This window comes from Sinohyriopsis cumingii, chromosome 18 (assembly GCF_028554795.1).
Source record: "Sinohyriopsis cumingii isolate HCF-2022 chromosome 18, ASM2855479v2, whole genome shotgun sequence".
Classification (NCBI taxonomy): Eukaryota; Metazoa; Mollusca; class Bivalvia; order Unionida; family Unionidae; genus Sinohyriopsis; species Sinohyriopsis cumingii.
This window is the reverse complement of record NC_142978.1, coordinates 93,642,545-93,662,915: the sequence shown is the minus strand read 5'-3', so window position 1 is coordinate 93,662,915 and position 20,371 is coordinate 93,642,545. Positions and strand designations below refer to the sequence as shown.

Sequence of the window (20,371 nt, the reverse complement as noted above, 5' to 3'; positions counted from 1 at the left end):
GTGGCAGTATCGATGTACAATACACAATTCAGCAGGAAAATGGTTTGATAGCCTTTATGGCTTCCCTTAGTAAGATGTTGAGCTTGCTGACTTTAATAATTAGTGGCTATTACTACTGACAATAATTGTCAAAATCACAAATCCTAATGGCCATGACGTCAAATCTGCATGATGTTAATGGTACATATCAAAGCCGTTTTGGCTTCTGTCACTTAGTGCAAAAAAATGTATAAAAATGTATAAAAACAAGATATTTTTTTTTAACTTGCGATATTTATTTCGTACAATAATCATCTACATCAAACTAAATCTTCGTACTTTTCAGTTAGTAAAATACTGTTGCTGTGATTTCATTGCAAGTAATAGAGAAACTTCTCATCCTTGAGGATATCCTCTACATACCAATTCAGGATTATCTGAAACTCGCTTCTCCACAATGATTTGCACCTTTGAAACAAAACTGTTTATTTCAGAAAGTATTCATTTTGCTTGATTGCCTTACTATATTTGAGCACATTTATGACTGAGTAGCTTAATTTAAGGTAGTCTAATTATATTAGGTACACAATATTATTTAAATAACAGTATTAAATTGATCAAATGAAATGAGTTCACCGTACATATGACCAGAGCCACTAGATCTGAGGTATGTAGGACTTGCATGCCTTTTAACATTTCTTTTATTCCACATCCTTTACTTGATACAAAAGAGGTAATTAACATGATAATAGAAAGGAGGCCAGCTTTTAATTCAGTGCAATAATACAACAAATACTTCCTTAAGCCAGCTATCAAAACAGTCAGCACTTATTTAGGTTCTCTGAGAAATGCTCGTGGACATGGCTGTAGGTTGACACATTTTACATCTGAATACAAGAGGGTACAATGCAATTATGATTATTACACTTAAACCTAACTAAATGGTAGAACTAAAATACAAATTTCACTTGATAAGAAAACCTTATTTAACTAGTTTTTATTTATTAAAGTAATGCTTCCAGTAGGAGTGACATTTCCATCGATCAAAATCTCACTGAATATCGTTTTTTTATGGTATCATCTACGGTGTATGAAGAATGTCTCTTGGAAAGAAAATGAAAAGAAAATATAAAAAGAAACATGACTTATTAAATATTGACAATTTCATCATGTTGATTCAAATTTCCAGCCTCTATTGTTTTTGACAATAAAACAAGCAATATATCAAAGTTTCAGTTACCAATTGTGATCACAATCTTCCTCAAGTTCAGCAAAAAGGGTTAATTTTTTTAAATTTCTAGTTTTAAAAAAATGGGATCCATACCTGACCCTATGTTATAAGTCGGTTCAAGAGTCATCATGGTGCAAGTTATCATGGGAGTGGTTTAAGTTATGCCTTACGGCAGGTGTAGAAATACTAATATTGGTACTGAGCGTGCACGTGGATGGATGACTAGATGTACAGATATATGGACAAAGTAGGTATGACAACAAAATTATGAAAACATATTTCTACCATACATTATCACAGTAGTACTAAAATGATGATATTTCTTCAATGAAATTATCACAATAGCATTTTCTTTTAGAACAAGTGACCTTGTATGAAGTTTAAACTTCTCTTAAAGTTCTGACAATTGTTTCCATTGTCTTGGCAGAAACTGCAACAAGTCTCTTTCCCAGTGTTCTTTCCTCTTGGTCTGTAGCACGTACTGACACACAGTGGAACTTTTGACATCTTTCATTGAAGTTACCTAACAGTCTGAAATAAATTTTGAATTTTTTGGACATATTAATGACAAATCTACAAACAGTGTAGAAAACTCCATTTCTTGGAAGCCTGATATAACTAAAACTGATACCAGGCAATGATTTTTCCCCGATGTGAAAGACTGGTTGAACAACCAAAAAATAATACTGAAAATGATCATGCTACGAATTATCATTGAACTTTACATATTTTCCAGCAATAAACATTTGATCTTTAAATTGATCATTTGGGTACCTAAAACAGCATGATGAATTATCTCCATATAATTTCTGTAGCTGAGTGTTGAGTGATTACTATCATTTAAAGGCCACAATAATCCACATGTCAGCTATTGAGGTGTACAGTTTCCTTACAGTTTTGACACAGTATTAACTGCACCAGATTACGAACAATGTGATCCATAATGTTGTAAACTCACATAAACCCATGTGTCAGCTATTTAGGGGTACAGAGTTTCCTTAGAGATCTTGATGCAAATTCACATAAACATAAATTACGGTTAACCTTCTGGTCTGTGGCGGCTAACTATTAGAAACCAGGCAGGCAAAATGACACCATCAATAAAGAGAAATAATTCAATTGTATTTTATTTGCAGATCTTGGATTAAATAACCAAATTTGTGTAACACTTTTCATTGGCAGAATTTTTAATGAGTTACAAGGACTGTGTGCAATTAAACCAACTACATTATATATATATATATATATATATATATATATATATATATATATATATATATATATATATATATATATTGCAAAAGTTCTTATATTATTTAGATTAGAGCAATCATGTGAGCAACTGCAGTAATTTACCAGACAACCTAAAAAAATATGTTGGGCCAACAGTACTTCAAGGCCGTGTCCCCAGACAACCATGGATTTTTGGACTGTAACCATCACTGACAAATTATATTAAATTTCAATTATTATGCTAAAATGTAAATAAAATAAACACGATCATTATTATACATACAGAACATTACCAAATAAATTTAACATCATTGTGAAAGAACTATGGACAATAGTCTTGTTATAGATCCATCAACATTTTGCTGATCATGGGCCACCAGCTTAGAAGTTAAACACTGTTCCCAACATGCCATCTAGTAGTATGTCCAATAGTAACTTTGGACCACTGTTATATTCCTCCTATCCCCAATGACTTTCTACATATAAAACATGTATGCATGTGATCTCTTCGATTTAAATCTGAGAAAGTTACCAATATGTGACCATTCAAAATGACAAAGTCATGGGGTTATAGAATGTTGTGACCTATGTCACTAACCAATGAACTGCTACTATCACAATACTATGACAATGACACAATTGTTTTTTATGATAATGAACTGCAAGGTAAAGTTTTCCTTTTGGCTTAATTATTTAATGTGGCTATACTATACAAATTTATGTTCTGCAAAAGAAATAGGATTGGTGATCAATAATCCTATTTCTTTTGCAGAACATAAATTCAAGACATTTTACATTACTGGATACAAAATGTGCAACTGGTCTGGTCGTATTTGAATTGGTGCAATACTCTTTGATGAGTCATTTGAGCTCATTTGACTGACAAAGTGTTAAAAGATTTTTATCCAGCTTTCTAAAAGAATTGTTGGACGAAAAAAGTATCAGCCTGTTCATTTGCAAAAGCCAGATCTACAATTCTGAATTACTATAAAGCCAAAATTTAAATCCAAGAAATTCTAAGATATAAGCTGGATATTAACCTCCACAAACATGTACCACACTATGTAAAAGAGGAAATGCAACACCAGGTAACTGGAACATATCCAACAATTAAACACTATTTCAAACATTTAATGGCATTAAGATGCAATAACTGCAAAAGTATGTCTTTTAAAATATCAACTATGCAGCAGAAAATGCCAAACTAATGTAACATGTTAGTCTAGATGCTAGACCCTGTCTTAAATGTATTATAGAAGTCAAGTCATATAATCAGATTTGCCAGCCATGCGGATCTATTTATGAATATTATAGTGCTTGTCGAAGATTTGCTGAACCTGTGATTTTAGAAACACCAGACACTGCTGAAGAAACAGATGCAGAAGTAAATGAAATAATAACCAAGACTGATGTAATTAGTTTCTGTTCCTGATAGAATTTTTTAAAAATTTAACCAATTTTTTTGATCGACCTTGCTGCATGCAGGTAGGGAAAGCTATTTCATTATATAATCATTTTGGCTTGTTTTACTAGGACACTAATGGTTGTCCTGGACAATCCACAACTCATTGCAACTGGACAACTGAGACAATTTGAATGTGAGTGTAATGCCAAAATGTATGAAAGGCTGATATACTTACAGTATAAAGGCATAACAGCTGAACGTGAAATCCTCCATTGTTACTAAGGCAGCCATCAAAGCACAACAATTACAAACACCCAAGTTAAAGTTTTACAAGCGCATTCATGATTTTAAAAAGTATGCAGTATTCATTCCACACACATACAAACCAACCGAGACATTAGTCAACTTTTGTCAAATATATGATTCCTGGAGTCATAAAGGTGTGTGACATTGCTGTCATTTCAGGAATTAAAGTGGATATTGTTCTTCAGGTGCATTTAGTTATGCCTCCTATGACAAGGATGGGTTTAAAAACTGTAACACAGTGGAAACATAGTTGTGCTCAAACAATCCTGAACCATAATTACACCAATCTATCAATGATGAAGTTGTTAAAGAAACTGAAAAGATTCTCAAGAGATTGGAAGAAAAAAATACCACTCAAGATCATGATGGACTCTTGACAGATACATGCAATTTAAAGTGCATATTTCCACATACCATCTGTTTCGTCGATCGTCTTATGCACCAACTGCAACATGTATTCCTCAGAGGCCAGTGATAGGGTGAAAAACAATGACCACCGATGTAGAGAATATGCCCTTTTGTCAGCACTGTATCCCGCAAGTAATCATACAGATCACCCTCACAAACATCAACAACACTTGGGTGAACCTAAGTTATTCTGCTACATATTACCCACTAAGTTTGAATGACTCAACCCTGGTATCAATGTCAATGCAATTGTTTTGGAACAAAAAGTCAGCATCTGATTTGACTAGCCCCACACAAATAAAAGTGACTTAACACTAATTTATTATTATTCTATGATTCAGAGTTGAGGTAACATTATGTGTGGTCACAAATTTTCTATGAATAGTACACTGCCATAGTAAGCATGATGGTAGAAAATTTCTATCCCAAATGTTGTACCCAAAAGCTGCTCAACGACCATGAGTTTTACTTTGGTAGAATCAGTCGAAAGCCACAACATACTACTATCCAAATACCATAATCTAAGCAAACTTAGAAAGAGTGCTTCAACATTCCAGTAATGACCAGGAGCAAACAATCAAACAAAATTAGATGTGATGGACTGAGCCATAAATATTGTACTGTTGAGATGTTTCTTAAATCACTTTAAGTTGCAGTGAAATGGATTTGACATCACTATTTGCCAGCTAATTAGAATATGACTAATGATAACATTAGTAGCCATTACTATAATACTAGCTCAGCCTTGTTAACTCGAAATGGAGTGTACACAAGTTATTGGGGGTACCTTAACTAGTACACAAGTTATTGGGGCAAGTTTGGCAAAACTGTCACTAATTGGAGCATTTTATTCATCACTGTCTTACAAAGGTTGCTCAGAAAAAGGTTATGAACATGAAAACGCCTGGCCCATGTTTTCATTGCAAAGTAATGGATGACAAAAACAAATTATTGTCTTGATATGATTTGAAGAGTTATTTCCTTGAAAACCCTAAAAAAGTATTTATAACCTTATGTCTATCTATTTTGTGCTAAATTTTCTGTGTGAGTGAGGGTTGTGGAATTAATGTCTACATGACTTTTGTCATGACACTAAGAAGTAAACATGATGTTTTCTTGAATCAAAGTTCAAGATCTGGCCTTGTTTACAAGTTGAACCAGGTTTTTCCTGGAAATGTATTGCATCGCAGGTCAAGAAAAATCTGTATACAGAGAGGTTTGATAAACAAATTTTTCACTCCTGTTTTATGACCAGTCTGTGGAAACACTTACAGTTGTGTTCAGATATAAATTGAGAGGAATTATTTATTGAAGTACATTGTAATTCAGTGAAATACAGAGTCCTCATTTACGGACATTCTGGATATATCACTGTGATACTTCCAGATATTCAAGCCTAGTGGTATTCATTCACAACATTCTTTTTGAATAGCTCCTTTCTTGGCCCTGGTACATTGAAATTGTGAGCTTTTAATGCTATTAGATTTGGAGACCAGTACATTCTCCTTCTCGGTTAAATGGTATTCGGGCAGATTCACAAGAATGATCCTTTTGATGGCAAAATTGATTTTCATCAAGTAGACGACTGAGATTGGTGAGATGTGAGATGAGAATATATCCTCCTGTATAGTTAAGAATTATCAGTATGATATAATCTAATCATGTGCTTGGTCACTGGTATGTCAGGAGCTAAACATGCATAGACAGTTCATCTTTTTCACAGACAGCTATTACACCAGGACATTGAACAAGGTGGGAGGAGGGCATTCAACCATAGCAATGGGTATATATTGCATAAAATTAGTTTTACCAACCCCCCAAGAAGAAAAACCCCTACATTACAACTGAAGCAACAGCTTACCTATTGCTATTCTTTAGCTGAATTTCTTGGGAGAGTTGGCTAATGTTCCATTAACTGATCAACAATTGAGAAAATGGAATATACTCACCAGTAATGGATAGGTCTATGTTATGGATTGTTGGTCTTTCTGAGGCAACATGTTGTGTCATAACAAAGGGACAAAGAGAAAATATGCCATTGCTTTCTTGTGTTTACAAGTGGAGGTAAAATGAGAAGGTAGTACATGCCAAAATGCTGCCTTCATGATGTTCCAGAAGTAGTAGCCATAAAGGTATAAAAGGCTCAAACCTCATGGGCTGTTAGTTTCACAAAGGAAAGATCTTCATCAGTAATGTCCATCATGAGAAAGTGGCAAATTCAATTTCTACGGAGCCTTTGAGGGTAGGAAATGACACTTCCTATCCTTCTTTCTACTTTGGATGCATTAATAAAGAAATGGAGTGCCCTCACATGGCATAATAGTCTATTTGTATTATCTGCAGAACAGATTCAACTGAGATGGCATTTTTTATTCACATTGAAACTATGGAAGGTAATGTTTATTTGGCTGAAGATCCCAGTTGTCAAAGGATGGTTACAGACAAGGGTGAGTAGAAACACAGTAGTGACAGTGAGGTCCTGAAAGGAAGCCCCACTCAGTGGTTCATAGAGGCTTTTGGTTAATGACCATAAAACACAAAAATTATTCAATTTTAGCACAAAAAGAGGGCAAGACAGGTTTCTGCAAAATAAAATACTTAACAAGCTTGGAATGGTTTGAAACCAAATGATATGCCTTGAGAGGATTTAAGTGTTGGAAATGTCACCTCTATATCCTATGATAGTGGAAACCAGCATCATTTGTTCTCAAAAAGAAAAAAAAAGGAAAACAGCAACAAGTTAGTGAGGGACAGCCAGTATCAAAGTGTTTCCTACTTCACCAATCAAAGAAAATTCTACATCTGGCATCATAGACCTTAGATGTCAAAGCTCTACCAGCCTGAATGATGCAACTGATACCTCCACCCGAAAACTTTTGGTGGAAAGATCACCTCAGATGAGCCAAGCAATATGGTCAAGGATTTATGGGCCATAGTGTAGGACAGATCCCCAGTGTTGCAACAGAAGATCCCTCCTGATCAAAAAGATTGTTGATCCACAAGTGCTGAGGCAACAATGGGGCTATGAGAATGATCTGAGCAGTGAAAGAGCTGAACTTTTGCAAAACCTGAGGTGACTGGGAAGGGTGGGAAGACATATGCGAGGAGCCAATCCCACTGGAGACTGAAGACCTCCACTGCCCATACTCCTTAATCCGGAAGAGGAGAAACATTAAGGGGAAGTCTGTTGTTGAGTCTGGTTGCAAAGAGATCCAATAAAATAAAGGGTCTTGCTCACAGTGTGAAAAGGGACTCTGTAATGAGGTTTCAGACATCCACACAAAGCGAAGGGTCGTGCTTGCCATTTTGACATCAGATAAGCTCGACTAACATGTTCTTGGAGTAGACCATGTCACATCAACCCTTACTCTTTTGATGCATCCTTGCAATGCTAGATATAATGCTTTCTTTGCATGGCTGTTTGATTGAAAGGTACAATTTGGGCAGGGACCAAATACCCTGTTGAATTATGCCCTCTGGCTCTAAATGAGGGACCCAAGTAGGGGTTGGGTGTATGCATGGGGCCCCAATTAAGAATCCTTCCCAATTCATCAACCATGGCAAATGATGAAGAAATGCTGGCATTAAAAGGATAAGGGCTGACAGAACCTCTGTGAGGTTTCAACAGAGAATCTCTGTGAGATTTCCACCTTGTGAGAAGGAGAAGCTGTAAAGGTTACATATGAAGATGTCCTAACAGAATCAAGTTGGCAGTGGCATTCAAGGTACAAGTATAGTCGAACAGCCAAATAAGTTTCTGTTCATTGTGCCTCTAACAGAATCAGGATTCAGTCTTTCCAATCCTCAGACTAAGTTCTTTTTTATGAGGAAATTCATGCCCTCATAAACAAAGTCTGGCAATGAATGAGTTCTGATTTCTCAAGGTTAGGTAAAAGGCACTATTCAGTTATCATGGAACAACATAGGAACAGGTCATGATGAAGGGACTGGACCTGAAAATTGTGGATCAGCCAAATGTTGAAATACTGGAGAATTGGTGTTCATAGGTAAGCCGCTACTATTCCTGTAACTCAGATGGAGAAGAAATTCTGAATGGTAGTACCCAGAACTGAAAGACTGCCTGATCCAAGAAAAACCAGAGATATTTGCACTGAGGAATATATAGTGTAGGTGGGCATCCTGAAAAATCCATTTAGAAAAGTTCTTCCAGAAGAAAACTGTAGGGAAGAAGTCAATTATCAGGCAAAACATTCGACATTTCATGGCAATCAGGAATATACAGGAATTATAAGAAGGTGGGTGACTTGCCACTTAGAAACCTTTTGACTGCCCCATTCTGTACAAGAAAGTGCACTTCCTCCTCCAGTTTCACCAGACTGGATTTATGAAGAAAGATGGGAGTCCTAGATAGCTGAAGTAGTCCCCAAAACTGGACCCAACGATCATCTATGCATGACCAAAGCCTATGAAAAGTGGCCTTGGCGAGCATCAATGGGAATGTCTGAATGAGGAATATGCAGAATTTGAGGGCTTAAGTCCCTAGGTCTGATCCCCCTCCCCCGGAAAAGTGACAGTTACAGCTATTTCTCACTTCCCATAAACTTGACAATAAACAATGCTGATCCACAATAAAATGTGGCCACTAGATTAAACTTGAAAAATGTTCAATGACTTTTTCTCAAACACCCCAACAACAGAACCCAGCCAAATCTTGGTGATAACATCTTCATATCAGTTAACATCTCGACATAAAAGAGTTTGTACAAACTGTATCAATTTGCCATTATATACTGTTGCCATTACCCCAAAAAATATAAAACCTTTGACCAAGTACTTTTCAGAATACTTGACAGAATTCAACCAGCTTTATAAGACAGCATCCTGACAATGGCTTTCAGGTTTGAATGCTACCAGGATTTTATCTAAGAGAATCTCCTCCCTGTCGCTAAAACAATGGGAGAGCATAAAACACTCCAGGGGAGAAGAGAGGAAATCACCAGAGTTCATTACTTACCCAAACACTTAAATATCCTTATTTGTCTTCCTGCTCCATTCTGTAAGGGATCTATTGAAATAAAAATACTTGTTAACATGCCCCCCTCCTGTAATATATACATTAATATGTTGACTGTTGCTGTTCTTAATCTTCATTTTTTATTTGGAAGTTCATCTTACCTGACATCTGACTGATAATTATCATCCTCTGTTTTGCAAAAAACTCCACTACACACTTCACTTTCTTTATTCTGACAGTCACCCTGCACATTCTTGCCACTCTGACTTGAAGGTGAAAATAATGAGTAATTTTGCACCCAGTTTATGCTTGACTATAATTTACCATCTCTCCTTCTAGTAACCAACCAAATCTTGTACATGCACAAATGAGATGATAGGGCACCAACTGCAGAAACCCTCCTCGACATATGTTTCTGTAATAAATAACTTGTGGGTTTTCCAAGCAACCTGCTGTATTCACCTACATCTGCATACTTTGGAATGAATACAGGCACTTTGATCATATAAGCATCCTTATTCTCTTTTAAATACTTTAGATTCTTATCATATACTTTGCCAGCTGCAGCTCAACAGTAAAAAGAAAAATGTGTGCAGAGTACGTTTTTGCATATATCACCATTTTCCATGTACTGCATAAAAATTGCTCATTCATGTGCCCTGACAGCAATAATGCAATTCAATACAGTTCATCACCAAATATGGCTACCATTACTACCAATGGAAAATTCTTTAAATAACCATTAAAAACACTGAACAAAATACAGCATGCATTTGAATGGTGCAGTTTAAAATGAGTGGACATTTTAACTGTCCTGTCTACCACTCTTCTTTTTTACTATGAAAATAACCCGTACAGAAAAATCTCACCAATTCACATGAGCTGCTCATAAGCTGCACATGAGAACCTTGTTAGAAATGTATGCAAATTGGGTAGATTTTGCAGGCTCATGTGTGCAGTTTGTTAGATCTTGTGAGCCAAGGAAAAACTAACCTGATTCTCACATGAGCAGATTTTGCTCACGTGAGAATCTAAATTTTCACATGAGAAAGTAGAACTTAGAAAACATTCTTTTCCATTACATACAACCATGTTTGAAAATAAGGCAGAGTTCTAATTTCTCACGTGAGTTATCACGTGAGAAACTTGGACTTTGATTCTGATTAAACACTTATTTCAAATTTATTCAAAGTTGGATTTTCTCATGTGAGTTATCACATGAGCAATTTGGACTTACATATTTTGTGTAAATGTTGAATGTCAAGCATTTCCATTATTGTCAAAAAACATCATTCCTATTTTGCACTTGCTGTTGCTTTGTTGTATTTTTTAAATTTTAAAACATCTTCAACTTATTTTCTTACAGTGAGTTTAAATCTTATTTTGACTCAACAGGCTCCTTGTATTTGAACATATCAAGGTTCATTTCACTGTTCATAAAATGAAACAATTCAGAATTAAGGTCTCTTATAACCAGACTACCCATTAAACTTTAACAGCTGTCAAAGAATAGAGTTAATAACTTGCATACTGATCGTGGTTGATGTTTAATAAAGAAATCCGTAAAAAGGTGAAATGTTTCTCTCCCCAAAATACACAGTTTACAAATATAAAAAGGAAATAAAACTTTTGCCCTAAAATGAATCCTATGTTCCATAAACATATGAAGCAACTCATTTATTCACAAACTTCTAAAACCCCACTATAAAATTGTAAAAAAAAATACATAGCCACATATCTTGAAAAAAAAATAAACACTGATGCACAGTCCTTTTGGCCTAATAAACTCTCAAGTCATTTTTCAGAATGACAAGTCGGTTTTTTTTAAGGACAAGTAAACCTTTTAATTTACTTGTCCATGGACGACTTAATTTTTATAAAATTTAAGCAGCCCTGCAACCAAGTTTAATCAATATTGGCAGAGCTGTTCTGAAGTTGAAAATAGATTTTCCACCCAGTTGTCAAGTAAGTCACACCATTGCTTATTTTAACATGTTCAAGGGGAGTAAATCCTGGCAATTTTCATAGAGCATGCCCTATGAAACATTCCCAACCAAATTTGATCAACACAGGCTCAGCAGTTCTGGAGAAGGTGAAGAGATTCCCCCCATGTTCCTAAGGAGGTCACAACACTTTTTGATGTGACATTGTGAAACTAAAGAATTATATTTTCTATTATTCAATGAAATGGAGATAAAATGTTTTTGACTGATGATTTGAGAACAATAAAGATGGTTTTACTGTGCAAATTTCCACTTTATCAGCTCTTCTGAGTAACTGGCAAAACTCTGCCTCAACTTTAGAGATGTCAAACTCATTTGCTATGGAGGCCAAGATTTTATATAAATGTATTTCATTCAGGCCATACATGTCATCAGCTATGACAAGCATTGTAACAAATCTGATATTAACAAGAGTCCTATTCTGCAGGTGGGACTAATAATTATGGCAGGCCATATGTTTGACACCCATGACATGGAGTTTGGTTAAGCATTGCATTTACACTAACAATTTTTCAAAATGATACATGCCATAATTGTGAAGAAAAGCAAATTTGCCATTTACAAGATGAGGTAGGGGTTGAAGAAAAAATAAAACCAAAGTATAATACCTATGCCACTGGCCTCTGGTCAGTCTGGGAATGGATCGATCCTATGAAATGCAAAATAAAAGCATCATGCATATGTGTCCCAGAAGAGAATATATTTTACAACTGTAACGATTTTAAAAATATTTGTATTAACTTACTGCTTTGCATTTTGTGTACATCTGCAACATAGTCATTATCTGTATCCTTTTTAAACTCTAACAGGGCAGTAATACTGAATGATATTTATACATTAAAAACACATTGAGATGCTGGTATATGATGTCATATTGCTGTTCAGAAAGTTGCTTTTATAAGCTCACCAAAATTATATCCATTCCATGGCACAGCTATCCTCATCTCTTTATGTTACCGTTTTCATTTCTGCATAGCAACTTTAGCTACCTTTATTAAACTATGTGGATACTTTAGACATGGAGTAATGAGGATGCTTAGTGATGTTGGGTTAAAAAGGTCAAAAGTAAATGTCACTGACTAAACAAGAAAAATGTTTCTGCAAAATAACTTTAGTTTTACAGCACAGACCCGACATAAATTTTGAGGATGGCTTTCACTTTGAGTAAGGAAACTGATTGATGTTTGGATTAAAAGGTCAAAAATCAAGGCCACAGTGCCTAAGAATGGGTTTCCATTCAAATATTTGTTCTAAACTATATACCTACACCAAAAGTTTGTGGTGTGAATGGCTTAAACCCAAAAGGGTTTGAAAAAAACATTGTTCCAAGGTCTGAGACCTGCCATTTTCACCAAAGGACCTATTAGCTTATGTGTAAACAATCTGACCTCTCATTTTTCCAAGAAATGGAAATTAAAACTATTTATCTGCAATCTCAAAGTTGTTACTTAATATGTGTAAAATATCTACAGTGGTAACTGCAAAGGTCTGTTCCAATCAACATTACTCAAAGTATCCTTATATTTTGCCAGGTAAATGACGGAGTGGGACAACATGTATAGCATGTGGTTCTCAAACATTTTTTGCAGCCCACGTGAAGGTTGCTCAGGGTCTTGTCGGACCTCTTAATGGTCTTTCCTAATGTTGATTGTAATCTTGTCAGCTATTGTACAGGGTAATGCATAAAAGTGCAATATATAAAATTAAAAAAACAACAATATTTATTTTTTGTTCTACAAACATAAGCACACAACTTATATTTTAATATTATATTCTTAATTTATGCACCACCAGTGGTCCACATACACAATTAGAGAACATCTAGTGTACAGAACAGCATACAAGTCTGTGATATTCTTGCTTCTGATCTGAGTACTTCCACAAGCATATCAAAAATCTATGACCTAAAATCTAATCTCATTTGAAAAGATTTCGTCTTATTACTTTCAAACAGAAATTCCAGTCTTCCACCTGAAACTATTCAGCAAAACCTTAAATACATGATGCAAAAGATAATGTTCATTCTGTGTGACTGTTACTCAAAGCATGAAATTGAATTAGCTTCTAACTCTTTTAGATTAGTTGCAAACATGTTCATGTGAGGAAAGCTCGCAAACTTGTGGAAAATTTCTGAAAATGAATTGACATCACCTGAGAGGTCAAGTTAGATTTTTCCTAAATACACTTCCAGGAATATCTTAATTTACCCAGAACATTCCAGGTCTGAAAAGCTCCAGATATGCACTGTACGAACACCTCAGCAACAACAACAATTAATCCTCCTGAATGCAGCTTGAACAGGAAGTTTGAACAGACCTAAGTGTTTGAAAATCTGTAATAACTGTAATAATTATCTTCTGCTAAGTGATGTATACATAAGTGATCCCTACTATGTGCCTTATCCAAATACAAGTTTTCCTTATAATGTGAGTCATCACAAAATAATTGTAAGTGCTAATGACTACGCAGTAACTATATTTTAAAATATGTTTACAACTAGATGTGGAACAATTTGCAAATATAACATGATGAGCTTATGATTTTATTCCATCTATCCATCTAATGCATTATCTGATTTGTTTATTGGTAATGCAGAACTGTAATATCAAAAAATGATAATCAGTTGCATTTTTCATGTGGTTAAAAAAGGTTATGAATTATTTTTCTGTTACTCTTTCCCTATATTTAATATGGAATAACCCTGCTAGATTATATAATCCAGTTTAAACTGCAGTACCAGACTTATGCATGATGTATGTATTGACATTAATTATATTATAAGTCACCAATCTCCTGACAAATTGTATATTGGAGTTCCCGCTCCCTTTTAGCTTATTATATTTACCATTTGAAAACTTGCTCACACAAGTAACCAAATGCTCAAGTGAGTACATTCCAAAACTACATTTATTCACATAAGAAGGTCTGGTCACATAAGCAAATCGTATCCATATAAAATCTCAACATGAGCCTTTGTCAATTTTTACCTGATTTGAATGCTGATCTCATAGGAGGTTCTCATCAGCATTACATTAACAATTTTTCTTATGGAACAAATGCACAAGGCTTCATACAAAAGCACTGTCTAGTGCAATTTAAAAGTTTCTGTCTGGAAATGATATGCCATGGCCAAATCTTTTTTTAGTGACAGCAACCTTTACTTTCAAGCTACTGACCCATAAATCAATAATGTTCTTCCTAGGGCTCTTTGGAGCTAAAGATATAAATTTCAATGAATTCTGTTTGTTAGAACTAAGTTATCACTTGGAAAGCAAATTTTAAAGTAAATTATGTTTCTACGAGAATACTTACCCAATCACATTACCTCTAAGGAATATTAGCCTGCTACCTCATGAATCCAGCCCTACTAAAAGATGAATATCATCTTATTCTGTCAGTTTCAAATACACAAAGGGCAGTAACTCTTGCCCATTACCTCCCCTTGGCACCACCAGGTGTTGCTAGTTTTTATCTGAGCAAGATGCTAACAAGGATCCTCACATGATGGGGTGGTTGGGAGGGTTTTTAAGTAATGTGATTGGGTAAGTATTCTTGGAGAAAACAATTTACTAAAAAATTTGCTTTCTCCTTAAAATTTGTTCCCCAATGAGACTGTTCCGATGGCCAAGTGGTTAGACCGTCAGCCTGCAATGAGGGAGTTCACAGGTTAGAACCCTGGCCAAGTCGTACCAAAGACTTATAAAAATTATACTAACACCTGCCTCGTTAGGTGCTTAGCATTAAGAGGTAAAGTGTTAGGACTGGTCGGCCTGGTGTCAGGATAATGTGACTGGGTAGGATATCGGGCTACATGTCTGAGGCATTATGCCCCATTGCTAAGCATCACTATAAACTGCTACACTGCAGACATTGTAGCAATATGACTGAAAAATAGTTAAAACTGTGTTAAAAATCCAAATCACACACACACACACACACACACACACACACACACACACATTTGTTTCCCAATCACATTACATTAGGAGAATAAGTAATAAATGCTAAGCATCCAACCTCTACCTCAGGTATCCTTCTGAGTAAGAATAGCTGGATTCCCCATGTGAATGATAACCCATTCTCCTAATTACATAAGTAACACAGCCTGGAGTCCCTTGACCCCTGACTATTTAATATGGTTAAGAAAATGACACTGAAATCTTCTTACCTGCAAAATTTCACTTGCAAATCCAGCGAAGCTAACAGGCTGTGTTGATAGATTTAGTTGGGTCTGGTGGCCATCTGTACTGCTGCTACCAACCCGACCATATCAAAGGTCTGCCTATGCGATGATAAATCTCTGAGATAGAAGCTTGAGATGGTTGACTCTGCATGCCAAATAACAGTTTCCACTATATCTCCGATGGAAACGTTATGTTCAAACACTATGCTCACAGAGACGGCTGGAATCTCATGAGCTGTAATGTTCATGCGGTGGCTCTGGTCTTGTGAGACCTCAGAGTATGCTGAGCATAAAACCCACTTCAGCCACAAAGCCAGGGCTAGAGGAGTGATATCATGTTTCCCAGCTTTCACCAGGAGGAAGAGGTGTTTGTGTGAGCCACAACTTGTCTCCATGCATTTCAAATAGTGCTTGTGAGCACAAACAGGATCTTCCATTGCAGCTCTCAATATGTCTTTGGAAGAGAGGGAGCAAATGATAACTCTTTGGCTACCAATGGACGGTAACCTGTTCTTGGCTACAAAGCCTGGTTGTCAAGAGGACCAGTGAACCATCCAATCTGAACTGAAGATACTTTGTGTCAACAGAAAAGCATATAGCTCGCTTACCTTGAAAGTAAAGCCCAAAGCTACCAGGAAACATGTCTTGCATGATAGAAACTTTAGCAAAGTGTAAGCTAGGGACTCAAATTGCCTCCATCAGTCATGTCATGTTAAACCCAGAACAGGTTCCATTTTGAAAACAAGATTTTAGTCAATTGAGATCAAAATTAGCTAAATGACCTGAAAGCCTTAGGTCTTTATCATGTCCAATGTCATATCTGCTGTGATGTCAGAATGTGTAAGATATCATAGAATGGTAGTCTTTGATAGTGATGAGGGTCAGGTGTTTCTCCTCAGAGCCAAAGAAAATGTCAGCCAGTTGAAGGACTGAAGCATTCAAAGGAATGATGTGATTAGTCTGGCACTAGTCCCTGAAAATGAGCCACTTTCCCTTGCAACCCCTCAGAGTGGGGAGACTTCTTGCTCTCAAGATTCTCTCCACAACTGAAGGTTTGAAATGTTTCTCACAAGGCTGTCTGGATACAAGCCAAGCATGCAGAAGATGGTCAGGGCAGCAATGGAACACCCGCAACCATGGTTGCTCGAGTATATTCAGGTTGGCCAGGATCATTGAGGGCAGATTTATCACTAGATCGAGTAGATAGGTGACCAAGGACTTGTCCTACCTGAGAGGGGCCTTCAGAATCATCTTACAATTCTGACCCTGTAGCTTCTGGATTATTTTTCATATCAGGACAATGGGAGGGTAGGCAAAGGCCTACAACCCCTCCCAACTGACAACACATCCACAGCTCAAGTTTCTGGGTCTGGAAATGGAGAGGCAAAGGTGGGTAATTTGTGACTACACCTTGTTGCAAAAAGGCCGATCATCGGATATTGGCAAAGTGTGCAAATCCAAATGAAGACTGACTGAGACCATTCCATGTAAAGGACTTGACCTCTCCTGGATAGAGTGTTGGCCATGATGATGTCTCTGCCGGGAATGTGTCTGATTCATATCTTGTTATGGAGGTTGTCGCATAAATGTGGAAACTGCCAAATCAGAACACACAGGTCGTGCAATTTGGTGTCCCCATTTTAGGAGATAGGATACCACGACTGAGTTGTTGGATATAATGAGAATAATTTTCCCCAAGAGACGTTCGTCCCAGAAGTAAAATGCTTTGATGACAGCCGTCATTCCATACACACTGGCATCGGTGCATACCACTATGTCTGCAAACAAGGTTTCTACACTGACATAGGAATGATCAAATCTCGTTCGTCATCATGATGGCTTGATCGAGGGGAGCTTAAAATTGCATGCCACTGTACCAACAATGCCATCTGTAAGGGGCACATAAAACAATGGCCAAGTGGGATCAGGTCCACTGCTGCAGTGAATTGATCAATTAGTTGCAAGAATGCTCTCACTAAAATCCAAGTCTTGTTGGAAATGAATCCAATGATTCTGGTGGTGTGAACATGAGGAAGACAGTTGGTTAAGAACTCCATGGTCAGATGGACAAAGTTCTAGGATGAATGGAAGTCTGACTTTTCCACATTCATTAAAAAGCAAAAATGAGCTAAAAGATAAAGGAGATCATTCCTGCCTTGATAGAACTTACCATGCTTTTCTGGAGGATGACATCCAGGTATGCTGCCATTGTTGACCAGAACAGGAGAAGGACACAATCCATAATGTGGGCAAAAGCCCATGGGTTGGTCTTTAAGCCAAAGGGAAAAACAGTGGATTGGTAAATTGTATTGCAGTAATCAAAACAGAGAAACTTGCAGGAGACAGGGTCAATAGTGACATGAAAGTATATGTTGATCAGGTCAAGACTGGTGGCATACTCACCCTTTCTGACTGAGAGACAGATTAACCTCACCATCTCTATCATTAACTTTGAAGGTGCAATAAATCAGTTGAGGCAACTCAAGTCGATGATGGGCCTCAGGTTGCCATTTGCTTTCTGAATTAGAAACAGTCATGAATAAAATCCTGGGGATTGTGGCTTTTGCAAAATATCCACTGCCTGTTTTGAGATAAGAGACCGTATCTTCTGTTGAAGGACGGCACCCTTCTACCAATCTGACGAACATTTGTGAAGAGGGTTGAGGAGGAGGGTTCGATGAATGATACCTGAAGTCACTCTGAAATAACCTGGATCAGCCATATATTTTTGAGGGAATAGGGAGATAAAGTGAGCCTGAAAATGCAGGAGTTGTCCGCCAATGGGTAGGCTGCCTTCAAGCAGTGGGGAGGGCATGTCAATGCTTATGATTTGGAATCTTGAAAGCGGAGCAAGTCTGTTTCTTCCCACCTCTGTATGACCATCTCCAAGGTTGGTTAGGCTGTGGTCTCCTGGCACTGGCTTGGGATCAGAAGTGATGTATATCTGACTCAGGAAATTCCTTGTCTAGGGGCTGCTAAACATTCCTTTGCACTAACAGGGGCTGAGAGGGCAGAGCAGCAAGTTGGAGGGGCAGTTCCTGGCTGCCTGCCTCTGAACTTCTTTTACTCATCCTCCAAAAAGCAACAGAGACCCAAATAGGGTCATGCATAAAGCCTGAAACCTGTTTATAGACATCATTGCCTTCAACCCAATGGTATGTGCACAGCTTTTGCCTATGTCCTAGTTCGCGATAAACATGGTAACGAATCTGTTTTCCATGCAGACACCGCTGTGTTACATGACCATGCTCTCCACAATACAAGCCGTTTTCTGACTCATGCCTAACCCCTTTTATAATTCTTATGTACTGGTCTATATTTTTAAGGAGCAAGGCAGTACCTCTGTTGGACAAGCAGATTTGGTCTCATTGGTTACAATCGTTGGTTCACTCGATTGTCTTTGAAGGTCCTGTATTGTGGAACAATGAGTTAAATTGGACATTTTCACACAACGTACTTAGGGTATCATTTAGTGCAGTCATAACAACATCCCTTCTTGGCAGTAGACCCGAGATGATTATTTTGCACTCTGTGTTTCTGGACCTGATGGCATACAACAAGATTTCATAATCATCCTCAATGCCCTTTAACTCATTAACCCCTGGCACTGCGTTTATGTTACTGCCAAGCTCTGTTGCATCAAGGTCATGTATGATAAACTAAAGTGGGTGGTATTTTAGAAAGTTAGACAGATGTAGCTCTACAATGATACCAAATAATCTGGACGTTTTAGTTGCACTCCAAAATACAGAGGGAAAAACCTAATTGTTTTGGACCCGATTTTTTTTCTCACCCAAAATTTGCCCATGGTCGGAATCTGATTTTGTATCCGGATTTTAGACCTTTTGGCCTCAGATCTAAGGCAGACCGGTCTGAACTGCACACAGACAGGTGAACCTTTGCAAAAAGTAGGATAAGGCGGGCATTTGGAATAAAGAGGGGTCTCGATACAAAAATGATGGGTTTGTGAAGCAAAAAAAACCAATGCCAACTTTTACCCTTCTGCTCATGTTCGAGCAAATAACCAATGGAAAACGATGCTAATTCTTACTCAACTGTTCTTACTCCTTTGATTATTGATGATCATATGAGAAGAGATCTGTCTTTAATTATTTTGCTGATTTCGACAAGTGGGGGATTTAGATGCATTGCTTGGACTTCTTGATTTCCATGACTAGACTGAGAGTTTGGTGACTGCTGTATTTAGTATTTGTATTTAATTTAGCTAAATGCTGGGGGTAATTGGAGGTTGTATTTAGAGCATTTCCTTCTATACCTTGATTTGATGTTGAGTGAGCCACATGATGGTCAGTGTTTACAGTATGTGCTTTAACTGATTTTTGGTAGGGGGTGGAAGGCATTCCAAAATGGCCAACACCTGATAGACTTCCTCAATGGCAGCCTGAAAGCTGAATTCAGTCCACCTAATAGTTGGATCTGAATTATATGGATTGTCTACTGTCTCACTGCAATCACTGTGCTCCGGGTCCTCATCCAGGTCAGCTTGTAGATCTGCATAAGTTATGCCAGGTAGCATCAACGACTCCAGCTGGTTGTATTTGGCAATGTCACTAGCTCTCCCTTGAGAGTAGACAGTGAGTAATCTAATGTCTGGCACAGCTGGCACTGCCACCTGGTGTGAATGGTT

At 37.1% G+C, this 20,371-nt stretch overlaps 1 protein-coding gene across 3 annotated transcripts in view; it reads right to left on the bottom strand.

Moving 5' to 3' along the window:
- Nucleotides 1-267: 267 nt before the first annotated feature.
- LOC149777521 (uncharacterized) overlaps nucleotides 268-20,371 on the bottom strand; it is a 64,017-nt gene continuing 43,913 nt past the window's right edge. For all 3 annotated transcript variants that reach the window (XM_089940729.1, XM_089940730.1, XM_089940732.1), the window contains exons 8-9: nucleotides 12,149-12,189; nucleotides 268-1,741 (exon numbers count right to left, since the gene is read on the bottom strand). In XM_089940729.1, the coding sequence (XP_089796855.1) occupies nucleotides 1,591-1,741; nucleotides 12,149-12,189 (192 nt within the window). In that variant the 3' untranslated portion in view covers nucleotides 268-1,590. The remainder of the gene's footprint in view (nucleotides 1,742-12,148; nucleotides 12,190-20,371) is intronic.